The 13000-nt window shown below is 36.5% G+C and overlaps 1 protein-coding gene across 2 annotated transcripts in view; it reads right to left on the bottom strand.

The window, feature by feature from the left end:
• The window catches only part of LOC140836144 (uncharacterized), a 47374-nt gene extending 44337 nt beyond the window's left edge, over positions 1–3037 (bottom strand). The window contains exons 1-2 of one of the 2 annotated variants that reach the window (XM_073201555.1): positions 1070–3037; positions 874–1000 (exon numbers count right to left, since the gene is read on the bottom strand). In XM_073201555.1, coding sequence (XP_073057656.1) covers positions 874–1000; positions 1070–2838 — 1896 coding nt within the window. In that variant the 5' untranslated portion in view covers positions 2839–3037. Of the gene's footprint in view, positions 1–628; positions 1001–1069 lie in introns of those variants that run through there. The other variant, XM_073201554.1, reaches the window with a different exon arrangement.
• Between the last annotated feature and the right edge of the window lie 9963 nt (positions 3038–13000).

The following is a 13000-nucleotide window of genomic DNA, read 5'->3' as shown; positions in this document are numbered from 1 at the left end:
AAGCACGCCATAAATCTCCTTTTCTCGTCTATCACATCATATTATTTATTTTTGTTGAAATTGCATGAAAATAAGTTGCACCTTTGAAGATTTTCGTATATGCACCTTATATGATTTTTAAAACATGTATTTTGATCCAAAAACCATGATTACATGTACCTAAGGGGTTGCCATGGATAGGGTATTAATAGGGAATGATTTATAGCCAAAACATGATAAATAATTGAGAAAACCAGGCTAGAAACTGTGGGCAAAATTTCAGAAGGAAGGGCCGAGAGTTGTGAGAGCTTATGTGCTTGAAGGTGATCTTATGGTACGGTTGCTTTGCATGGGCCGTGGGGGCTCGTCCAGGGCTGGTTCAGGGTCAGTAGGGGTCGTGTTCAAGGGCTGGGTAGAGTCCTAGGGCGGCTGGACTCAGCTGCGGGTAAGAAGGAAGGAGAGACACTTGATGCGTGGCTTGAAGAAGAGGGGCGCGACTGGTTTTGAGTGATCAGGCTGGTGCGGGGGCCTGGGCGTTGTTCAGGAAGGGCTAGAGGGTGGTCTAGAGATGGCTAGGGTGTGGAGGACTCGTTGGTGTCTTGGGCAAAGAGTCCCATGAGCAGGGGCGGAGCCAGGATTCAAAATTACCTGGGGCTGACTCCGTCCCATGCTGCATTTCATAAAATAAATAATTAACTAAAAAATTCAAATAAAAATATGTAAACATTGAATTAATGAAAACATAGAACAAGAGTATTTAATATTTAATACCTTCAAAAACATGGAGCTAAAACGCTACTGAAGTTGTGCTCTTCGATTCTTCTTAGAATAAAACTCATTAATTATTAAATCGTTATCAATTTTTTCAACCAAATCTCGTTCGATGTAGATTACCATAGAATCTCCGAAAAACTCTGCTTCCATCTTGTTACGAAGAGCTGTTTTAACAAGTTTCATTGCTGAAAATGCTCGTTCCGTTGTTGATGTAGAAACAGGGAGAGTTAAAACAAGACGAATCAACCTGTCAGTTAAATAAATATATCAGATTCGATAAATAAGTAAACGACGTAGATAAAAATATATAAATCACCTGTGAATCAAATCGTAGATTCCTGACTTATTTGTCTCAACTAATCTTCGACATAATTCAGAAATAGTTGATAAATTCTGAAATCTTTCATGGCCAGCAACATCAAGTTTATAGTGATCCAATTGCATTCTCAAGTGATGCAAATCTTGTGAATCGAAATCAAGATAATAGAATTTCTCAGCAAGTCGATAGATATGATCAACATTAAAAAGCTTAAAGTTTTCTTTAGGTTCCAAAGCACAACTAAGTTTAAGAAGTTCAACTGCCTCATCCTTGAATCTATTATTAAGCTCTTCAACTTGAAAATCTATTGCAGCTGTAAATACATCAAATCGATAGTGGTGCTCAACTGTGATTGAATCAATATGTTGACAAGAACGGCCTGTACCAGATTTATAACGAGCTTCCATGTGAGGCATCTCAATGTCATACTTGACACAAACTTCTTTTACATGACTAAGTAGGAGATCAAATCCTTCTTCTCTCAAAGTATGAAGCAAAGTTTTAGTCATTGAAACATAATCCATTGCACTTAAAATATCTAGAGATTTCTCTTGCAATGCTCGACAAAGAAAATTTGTTATCCCCATTATCTTATGCATCAAGTGTAATATGAATATGAAATCAAAAGACTTCATCGCAATCAATGCACCACTAGCTTCACCACGAATGGAATTAGAAGCTCCATCATTCACCATATTTTCTAACATGGTAGTCACAGAGCTATACATATCAATCATGCTACAAAGTGAGTCGAAATTAGAACTCCAACGAGTCTTTCCAGGGCGTAATAAATTTCCAATTTGATTACATCCTCTACCTGTATCACGTTCACCAGTAGCTACCATATGCGCAACCTCAATTCTTTGAGCAGAATGTAACTCACCGTGCCGTTTAGGAGATGCATTGATGAGATTACAAATGGAATTCAATTTTGAAAAGAATAACCAAATGGATACCTCTTTTTCAGCAGCTGCAGTTAATGCTAGTTGAAGTCGATGAGCAAAACAATGTACATAATATGCACACGAGCAATCTTTCAAGAAAAGAGCCTGCAATCCATTCCAAGAACCGCGCATATTGCTAGCACCATCATATCCCTGTCCACGCATGTTGTGGATATGCAAGTCATAACGACCAAGTGCATCAGATATTTCTTTCTTAAGTGTTGCAGCAGTTGTATCTGTCACGTGTACAATGGCAAAAAACCGCTCACGTAAAAAGCCTTCAGTATCCACAAATCTTAATACAATAGCCATCTGCTCCTTGTTAGATGCATCTCTCGCTTCATCAACTAAAATGCAGAATTTTGCATCTCCAATTTCTTTACGGATCTTGGCTCTCACTTGGTTGGAAATGATATTCAAGACATCTTTCTGAATATCTGGTGAAGTATACTTTGCATTCTTAGGAGCTTTCTCTAAGACGATGTCCCCAATACTTTTATTCATTTTTCCTATAAAATTTATCATCTCGATAAAATTTCCACGATTATTAGAAGATGGAGATTCATCATGCCCTCTAAATGCGCATGCTTGCAAAGTGAGCCATCGAACGCTTTCAATAGTTGCTGTTAGCCGCAATCTGTTCTTCTGCTTTTCTTCTGAAGATTGTGCATTTATCATTTTGTCAATATGACGAGGTATATTCATCAAATTATCAAGATATTCCACAGCATTGTTATGTGGTGAAGTACTGCATCCTATATGCATAAAAAATGCACATCTATCGCCATCATTAACTCGCTTCCAATATTTGAATCCATCCATTGTAAATGCAGGATTACGAGGATGCTTATGTTCAAACAAGAAGCACGGAAAACAAAATGCAGCATCTTTCGAAGGAGAGTACTCTAACCAAGTAAATTTTTTAAACCAGTGACTTTGGAATCGTCGATTTTGACTTCAAAATTTGGTTGGTGGATACTCTTTCTTAATTGGTTGATATGGCTCCATCTTGATATAAGCTCGTCTAATTTCATCCATTTGATTAAAAGGATATTTCCATATCGGAGTACGTAATGCCGGATCAGGTTCAAGAGAACTCACATCAACATCAATTCTAGGAGATTTGTTAAGCTGTTGATCACTGGGATTTGAGACATCAATATTGGATGGAGAATGGTCTTGACTTACCGATGTCTGCTCTTTTTGTTTAAAAAATGAGTCGATGGTTTTCCTTTTCTTCATTCTTGAGTTTCTTTTCTCCTTGGTGCCGTCTACACCATAATAAAAATGAACTCAGAAAACATTAACTTCACAAGTTGCCACTGAATTGTGATATTTTAACTTCACAAGTTGCCACAGAAAACAATAACTTCACAACTAAGTATACATGTACTCCAAAAGTAAAAACCATGTGGGAATCTGGGTAGAGAAGCTTCTTCATAAAAATTATATATTTTTTAATTTTTTTTCAAAATGACATGTATTATTATTATTATTATTATTTTTATAACAAGTAGTAGTATATTAAATCGGCCCTGTGTCCGAGAGAATTGTGTATGCTAAAATTGTAATATTGAGAATTACATTGTTTCAAATAAGCAAGGACTAAACTCATTTTTAACTATATAATCACATAAAGGGATGCAAATGGAACCATTTGTGTCAACAGCAAGAACAAAAGGGTACCTCAATATTACAATCTAAGCTTTTTATTCCCTTCATAATCACTACAAACAGGGAGAGATTACTCTTGACTACAAAAAACATCCATCCAGTAGATTAAATATTTTCAAAACTCCCACCTCACAATCAGATTTAAAAAAACAGGAAATTTGGATTTGAGAATTGATAAATACCTTTCTTGTGTTGGTTGGCCCTTGAGAATCGAGAGTGGAACCTGAGACTGGATTATTAGACCACTGGGCTCTGGAGCTTGGAGGCGTGAGTGAATAGGAGAACCGAGAATGGGATTTGGGAATTGAGGGGTTAGGAGTCTTAGGACGTAAGGTTAGATATATTTTTTTATTTTGTATATTATTATTATTATTATTAGTAATATTAATAATATTATTTTATTTTGTATATTATTATTATTATTATTATTATTATTATTAGTAATATTATTATTATTATTCCAACCATTTACCATGTTTGTTCTTTTTTTTTTTTGATAACTATGTAGCAAAAAATGAAAAATAAATAAAAATTAATGGGGCTAATAAATTTTTTTTTAAAATAAAACATAATTATTTTCAAAAAAAAAAATTTAGGTGGGGCTGGAGCCCAACCCAGCCCCACATATACCTCCGCCCCTGCCCATGAGAGAGGGAGACTCCTACGTGCAGATGGAGACTCGCGTGAGCTGTTAGAAGGGACGACAGGAAAAGGGGCTTGCTGCAGGGGCTGGGTGGCTCAGGGTAGGTTCATCAGGGTCCTAGGGTCATGGAAAGGGGTCGGGCTAGGCGCTGGAGTGGGGTGATCCGTTGCTGGCTCGAGCAGAAGTTGGAATCGTGAGTGGCAAAGGTGACGCGCGCAGCTTGTTCTTGTTCAGATAGGTTGCTGCTTGGGTCCAGGGCTTGGGCTAGGCTTGGGTAGGGTCTGGGCGTGGTCCAGGGGTGGTCAGGGTCGGCTGGGCTCGGGGGTGGTTCGGCTGGAGGTGACCTAAGCTAGCTAGGATTCCTAGTGCAACTAGAACACCTCACACACACATGTGCAGATTTTGGGTCAAGTTCCAGGAGGGTTTTGAACGGGCCAGGGCTGGTGTTTCGGGCTGGGCTTGCACAGTATAAGGGTCCCTAGATGGGTTGGCTAGGTTTTGGTTCAAGGTGGCTCGGGCGTGGCTCGGGTAAATTGGGAGATGGCTCGGTGTGTTCGTCGAAGAGTCAAAAACGAGAATTTAAGAAGGAAAAATTGATCCAAGGGTCCACGGGGGTGGCTCATGACTTAGAAGGGTAGAATAAATCTTAAAAATGCTATATTTAAAATTTGGGATCAAAATAACGAGTTTTGGATTTATTCGGAATGTAATCGCCGCACAAAACGCTAAATAACTAGTTAATTGAAACGCCTAGTTTTAAGATTAATAAAATTATGAAAATTAGGTTTAAGATTAAATAATTATTATAAGTCTAAGTTTTTAATTTGAGAATTTTATATTAAGGTTTGGTTTAATTCGGGATTAAAACGCAGTAATACGACACATTTAAAGATTAAATTAAAAGTCATTGAATTAAGCTAAATAAAAATATGAGAAAATTCATGTAGGCTTAAATTATTATTTGGGACATGTTAGAGTCAATGAAATTAAGGAAAAGTCAAATTTGAGCAATCTTACGTTCAGGGGTAAAACGGTCTTTTTACACCTAGAAATTAGTAAAGGTCATGACAGTGCCCTAAATGCTGTTTTTATGAAATTACGATTATTTTTAAATGTTTATGAATTGTTCATGATTAAAATATGATTTTTGAATGTCTAAATGATTTTATGATTTAAGAAGACATTTAAAATACATGTTGCATGCTTGGTTTCAAAAATGAAAAATGTAAATATTACTCATGATTTTTCTAAGTGATGTGAATTTAAAATGTTGAAGGATGTGAAGTGATTGTGACTAATTCGTTAATGTTGGCGACGTCGTGAGGGTTTTGGTCTCATTGGAAGCCCGACGATCGTGTTTCCATTATTGCGAATATGTGGTAATGGTTATGTGGTAACGGTAAGAATGGGAATGTCGTGAGGAGAAAAGGCACCAGAGGGAACCCATTTATGGGAAAAGGCCCCCGAGGGAACCCTGACGAGCATATTTCTATTCGATCAAGATAGGTCAGGGCTCAGTCTACCGTGAGAGTGTTGCTGGTGTCCCCCGCCGCCCAGTACTGAGGTTTCACGTAGATGGATCCATCGTCATGTCATGTCATGTCAGGAAAGTCACAATTAACGATCTGAATTCAACAAAAGAAAAAAAGGAAATGTTCATGATTATGTTTAAGGTTTTATGTCATGTCTTGTTGAGGAAAAATGAAATTCATGTTTGCATGTCATGAAAATGTTTATGTTTAAAGTTTTATGTATCATGAAAATGTTTACGAAAATGTTTATGCTTATGTATCTTCATGAAAACGATATTTTAAGTACAAGTATTTTTCACCGTTATATGTTGATTGTATTACGTATTACTCGTTATAAAGATTATGGTGTGTTGAGTCTTTAGACTCACTAGGTGTGATGGATGCAGGTTATCATGATAATGTTAATGGAAGTCTTGATGGTTGATCCGACTGGACTGAATGTGTACATGACCCGAGGACCGATGCTAGTTTCCGCATATATGTTATGATTTATGTTAAAAGATTTTATGACTTTTATCATGATTATGAGTTATTTTTGAGAGGTTATAGTATGGGCAATACTTTTCAAATGTTATTTTTAGATTTAGAAAAATGTTAGTTGGTTGTTTATTTTAAAATGATGTCAAAAATATTTTATGAAATTTTATGGTTCGGCCGAATGCTATGTGAGGTTTTTTTTTAAAAAAAAAATTCTATTACTTTTAAAGTAATAAAAATGGCAGGACGTTTCACATGTTATGTAAATGTATTTTGTAGAATCCTTTAAATCAGACTACGTATAAGCCATGCATAATTTCTAGTATTTAAATTAAAAATGATTTCTTTATTTTTTTTAATGCATTTTAAAGTTATTTAGTCTTGATTATTTATTTTAAATCGAATGAGTATAGTTTTATCTTTTCAGTTAAATAAACGATATCGGACTGGAGTTGGAGTAATGAGATAAATTGTAATAATGAGAAAATATTCCTAGAATTTATTTAAGATAAAGAATAAGTCATTTTAATGTAAAAGAATGTTTAAGGAATTATTTAATTAATTGGAGTTAAGTAGTAAATAAGTTCATTTATGTCCAATAATTTAATTAAAAGCCTAAATTAAAATATGAATTGAGATAAGTTAATCTAGACTTATTTTATTTAATAAATTATAACTTAACATGTTAGTAATTTACTTTAAGGAATTGGCCATGCCTGCAAGATAATTACTAAACTAATTAATTACTTAATTCAATAAAATACTTAATGGGTAGATAAAACTTTAATAATTTATAATACAATATTCAAGCAATATTCCAACCCATTTTGATAAGCAAAAGTCGGCCACCTCATAGAAGATTTGATAATTATTTGGCAACTCACTATTTTGATTTTTTTCTTATTCTTTTCTTGGTAGATAATTCCCTTACTTTTTAATCACCAAAGAATTTTTAATTAAGCAATATTTCACCTCATATCTAGAATAGAATTCGGCCATCTCACATCTCCAAGTATCCCTCAAATCCTTTGATATCAAATCATTATTTATCTCACAAACTCTAGGATAGAAAAGTTTGTATCTTGCCATTCAAACTCCCATTTAATTTATAACCTTCCCATTCATTCCTAGACATTTCCCTCACCCCATATTCTCGAAAACTCTAAACATTTTAGCAAAAAAAATCGTGAGGTGCTTGAGAGAAAAACAAGTAAGAAAAGAGGACTCCGTCTCCGCCGCGTCGTCGTATTGATTTGTTTTCGTTTCAAACAAATCCAAGGCATGTTTATATTATTCCTTGCTCTTCAATCAAGTCGCATACATATTTTTAAACCATATTTGTTCTTAGATTTTGAAGCAAAACCGAAATCATGTCAAGAAATTTTCAAAAATATGGTGCAGAATTTTTCGGTTTCCACCTATGCTCTCACGGTTTTGATGTTTTTGTGGTTTCAGGGTTGGCTCGATTTCCAGGGGCTCAAGGCTGCTTATAGACAGGATATAGGGTGTGCTAGGAAGGTGTTAATCCATTGGTTAAAGCCCTTCCCCCCCCCCCCCCCCCCCCCAGCAACACGAATGGACAACAACTCGTCTATGGTGCATTTTGGTGTCTCAAAATTCTGGTTTTCGGATTGTACAGGGAGGTTCGAATCTTGGTTGGCTTTTGGGCCTGTAACCATGGTTGGAACCCTTCCTTGACATGCCTAGGACATGACCAAGATGCCCTTTCATGGCTTGGTTCACGTTCCCATCGGTTTTAAAAATAAAACAAGAACAGCGCCCCATCGGTATTCATTTTCTGGTTTTGGTTGTGTGTGTTGAGTTTCGAATTTATGGTGTCAAGTGGGTTGTGGTTGGCTTCTAGCTGTTAGCCATGACTCATGCAACACCTTAGCATGTCTAGCATGGACCATGGTTAACCTCATAGCCATTGGATCCTTCAGTTGACAGCTAAACAAGCAACACCTCCACGCGTGCCATGTGTGTGTTCTCGGGTAAAGCTTGTATTGTCGTAGGTGTTGGCTGTAATTGTGTTTGGCCTAGGGCACTTAGCCATGGTTCAAACCATACCTTACGATGTTGGTAAGAGGCTCTGGTTGGTGGTTCAAGCCCCAATGGCCATTAGCCTTGCAAACGACGCAAGGAAGCGCAACAGCTGCTGCTGTAATTTTCTAGACAGCAACTTTGCCTTTGGTTCAGGGGTGTGTTTCGAGTTCTTGCTTGACTTTTAGCCTATGGCCTTGGATTGGACAGTACCTTATTGAGTTAGGAAGGTCATGTTTTTAGCCGTTTGTGATTTGGTTAAGTTTAGAGGTCGTACGAGAATTTATTGTGCAATGTGCCAAAGTGACTCTCGAAAGAGCGTTTCATGATTTTGGCCTCCATGCATAATTTTCGTGCATTACAGCCCTTGGTAATTTTTTTCCATGTATTTTAGGTGTATTTTAATCATGACTAAATGATGGTTCGATGTTGGTTCGGGTTGGTACGGAGTCATGGTTAAATATTAAGTTTGTTGGACGTAATAGTCTCGTTTTTAGTTCGATTTTTGAAGCGTTGGTCAAGATAAGTTATTTGCATGGTCAATTCAAGTTATTTGCATGCTTTTCATGTTAGAATTAGATCGCAGCGAGCCTGGGAACGATCCTGTAGAACCCGTAACTAGACTACGTATAAGTCATGCATAATTCTAGTACTTTAAATTAAAATGATTTTATTGCTTGTGTATTTAAATGCTTTCTTGAGATTTAATTATTTTATGTAGTGGTTTAATTGCTGTCTTTTCAGATATTTAAGTGAGGCCGGACTGGAGATGGAGTATTGAGATAAGCTAATAAAGACTCATTTAAAGAGTGATAACTTAGCATGTTCATTTCATTAAATTATGTTTAATTATTTTATGTATTTTATGCATAATTCATGCATGATAGGATTTGCTTCATGAAATTTTAAAAGTTCGTGCATTAAGATTTTTAAGTTGCATTTCACGTTCGATCGAGAAACGGAGACCGGAGAATTTTCAGAAAAATTATTTTATTTCATGATTTATTTTTATAAATTAAGTTAAAGTATTTTTAAGTGTATTTTACAAAAATAGGAATTTTTGGGTGTTTTTACCCGTAAGATTTTATTTTTTATCGGTACGCAAATTTTATCGAATCGGAGGACTTTTTAATGGTTCGGCTAATATTTTAAAAATCCTTTCAACTCGATATATTTTTCGGGAGCGTTTTTGGATTTAATGGGCCCACTTTTAAGCTTATTGAGCTTAATACTCTTTTAAACTTTTAATTAAACAATTGAAAGCGCATTAACCAATTGTTTACTATTTATTAAGCTCCTAAGCACCATTAACCCTAAACCTAATCCCACAAAGCAGCCGACACCCCCCTCCCACAGCTGCTCTCTCTCGGTTTCAGAGCCTCCATAGCAGCAAGCCTCGGTTTTCACTTAATTTTTGGCAAAGAAAACTTCTCCCGGGTCTCCCTCCCCGTTCTGGTTTACAAACTCACCAGGCACGCTTGTTATTTCTTTTTCTGCATCATACAAGTTAATATATATACTGTTGATGGTGTGCTTGCATGAAAACTCTCAATCCAATCATGAGCATGAAGGGTGACTGATTTTACATGGGTTTTGTTTGCATTCTTTATTTGTTGTTCATGATTTTCTGAGTTACGTGCAAGGGGCCGCTGTTCTTGATTGTTCAAGGGCTGCTCGTGGCGTCCAGGTACTGTCATGGGGTTAGGCGAGTTGCTGCCCTTTAAGCATGAGTTGCGATCTGCTTGGTGGGGTGGGGAGCCGAAAGTTTAGGGTTAGAGTTGGGGTGAGTTCTGTTGAGCAGAGACTGAACCACTCCAAGGTTCGATCCAAGAGAGTCCAACCGAGATAGGTGAGGTCCACCACCAGCTGGTTTTGTCCTTAGAACCACTTAGAGTCGAGGTTAGTCACGGATGAAGGAGTGTAGTGTTCTTCGGTCCTTTGCAAGTCACAGCATACATGGGGTCTGTGTCTTGGTGTTGTTAGATGTTTTAGAGTCCGAACGAGATCCTTAGTATGTTGGCTCATGGATGGAAAATCGGTTAAGCAGCAAGCCGTGGGTTTTTGGAAGAATATGGTGAATGAGGTGGGGTATAGAGATAGGACCGAATAGGTTGGCCAAAATCTAAAATTTTCAGCAGTGCAATTAAGGGTCCAATGATGTTATTTTGGGACTTTTAAATGTTGGAAAAATAGTGTAAAAAGTTGAGGATATTTGGATTAAATTTCGAGTAGGGAACGTGAGTTTGAGTTAAATGAGCGCATGAAGTGGCGAGATGGGAGAGGGCCGAGAAGTTAATGCTTTCCGTAAAATTTCAGCCGAAAGCTTTAAGTCCCATACTGTTATTTTAGGATTTCCTAATGTTTGTAAGTTATGGTAGAAATTTGGGAAGAATTTAGTAGAGTTTCGAGTCGATTCGGGTTAAAACCGGGACCTCGGTCCAAGTTTTAAAATGAATCGATTAAGTTTATTTTTTTTTGGGCTCGAGTTTACGTCTAAGAAAGCTTTTAAAATGGTTTGGGACATTTTAAGGAGTTTGGTAAGCTTCGGGTCGATTTTAGAGGTCCAGGGTTAAAATGATAATTTTTGGGTTTCTAGGGGCAAAATGGTCATTTTGCACCTGGGGTGAGATTTTAGTCCTAGCAGCGTCCTGAGCACGAATCATAATATTTTTAAATGTTCATGCATCACGTTTACGATTTTTACGCTATTATAATAATTATGGTGCATGCTTAATTTAAAGGAATTAAGTGAGGAAGAGAGGAGCACTCCGTCTCCGCCGCGCCGCGTCGTTACTTTGTTTGTTTTCTGTCAAAACAAACCAAGGCATGTTTATATCTTCTTTCACTCTTCAATCAAGTCATATAGATATTTTTAAATATCGCAAGTACATGATTTTAATGCAAGAAGATCGAAATTGTTCCTATTTAATTATGTTGGCTAATTATATTACGTGCATAGAAAATATTCATTTTTGAGATTTATGCGATATTGCTTGTGGTCATCTCACTATCATGGGAGCATTATTTTACCCGGTCGCCAGTTACCGGTCATGGGAGCATTATTTTATCCGGTCGCCAGTTACCGGTCATGGGAGCATTATTTTACTCGGTCGTCAGTTACCGGTCATGGGAGCATTGTATTATCCGGTCGCCAGTTACCGGTCAGTTCAGTTCAGTTCAGTGCAGGGGCCACTTGCGTAGACCATAATCTCAACAGAAAATTTATGACATGCTATTTCAGTACAGGGCTCCAAGGAGCAAACATTTTCACTATGATTTTCAGTTCAGTTATGCACGTATTATAATTGCTCATGACAAGTTATTTTCACATTATGCATCATGACATGATATTTTTATCCCATGCAAATTTTATTATATTATTTACTCGTTATTTACGATATATGCATGTTGAGTCTTTAGACTCACTAGACTTGATTGTTGTAGGTACTGATGATGTCGGGGCCAGAGGCGGGGACCAGTGAGCTGGCTTGGGTCGGCAGTAGTGGAACCCGAGGACCTCATTTCAGCATTTATTATTTTTAATTCAAATCAAGTTTTTATGTTGCTGAATTATTTTTAAGTCATTATTTTGCAAACATTAGATTTCTTCCGCTGCTATTTTGAATATCAAACATTTTTATCAGTTTAACTCATGATTGAGACATTTTAATTATTTAAAAAGAAAATTTTAAATTTTTCCGCAAATTTTCAAGCACAAATTTTCGGGCCGTTATAGGTAACTCATATGAAAATAACTCAGGAACTTTAAAAGTTTATTACGCATTTATTAAACATGATTATTTTAAATATGTCATGAATATGTCATTGTTCCTTAACACTCATGTGGTTATTTCAGCTTATGGATTATTTTTCATCGGGGGTTTATATGGTAGAGTATGTATGAGCGCCATTGAGTCCAGAGGTGTGATGTATCGTCATGACCACCAGATATTGTGGTAGGCTGATCCACCATTCAGTCATGTTATGGGTCACTTTGCGTAGAACATATTCTCAACATAAAAATTATGATATGCTATTTTATGACAGGGCTCTATCGAGCAAACATTTCCCTTACGAATTTTCAGTTATGCACGTATTTATAATTATTCATGACACGATTTTCACGTTACGCTTTATGATATGAAATCTTTACACGGCATGAAACTTTATGATATATATTTTACTTGTTATTCACGATATATGCATGCTGAGTCTTTAGACTCACTAAACTTGATTGTTGTAGGTACGGATGAGGCAGGGGCCGAGGGCAAGGACCAGTGAGCTAGCTTGGCTGTGCAGTAGTAGGAACTCGATGACCTCATTTCCAGCACTTACTATTTTTATTCCAATCTCAGTTTTTATTTTGTTTAATTATTTTAAATTGTTATTTTAAAAACATTATTTACTTCCGCTGCTATTTTAAACTTCGAATCTTTTTATCAGTATATTTTATGAATGAGGCATTTTATTTATTTAAAGAGAAAATTTTAAATTATTTCGCAAATTTATGTATACGAAATACGGGCCTCTACATATTTGCTATTAACGTTATAAGCATGTTGAGTCTTTAGAGTTACTAGGTGTGAATGATGCATGTGAGCACATTAATGAGGAG

The sequence above is a fragment of the Primulina eburnea genome, chromosome 7, assembly GCF_022965805.1.
Source record: "Primulina eburnea isolate SZY01 chromosome 7, ASM2296580v1, whole genome shotgun sequence".
Taxonomy (NCBI): domain Eukaryota; kingdom Viridiplantae; phylum Streptophyta; class Magnoliopsida; order Lamiales; family Gesneriaceae; genus Primulina; species Primulina eburnea.
The sequence above is the reverse complement of the archived record's forward strand: the minus strand, read 5'-3'. Positions and strand labels throughout refer to the sequence as shown.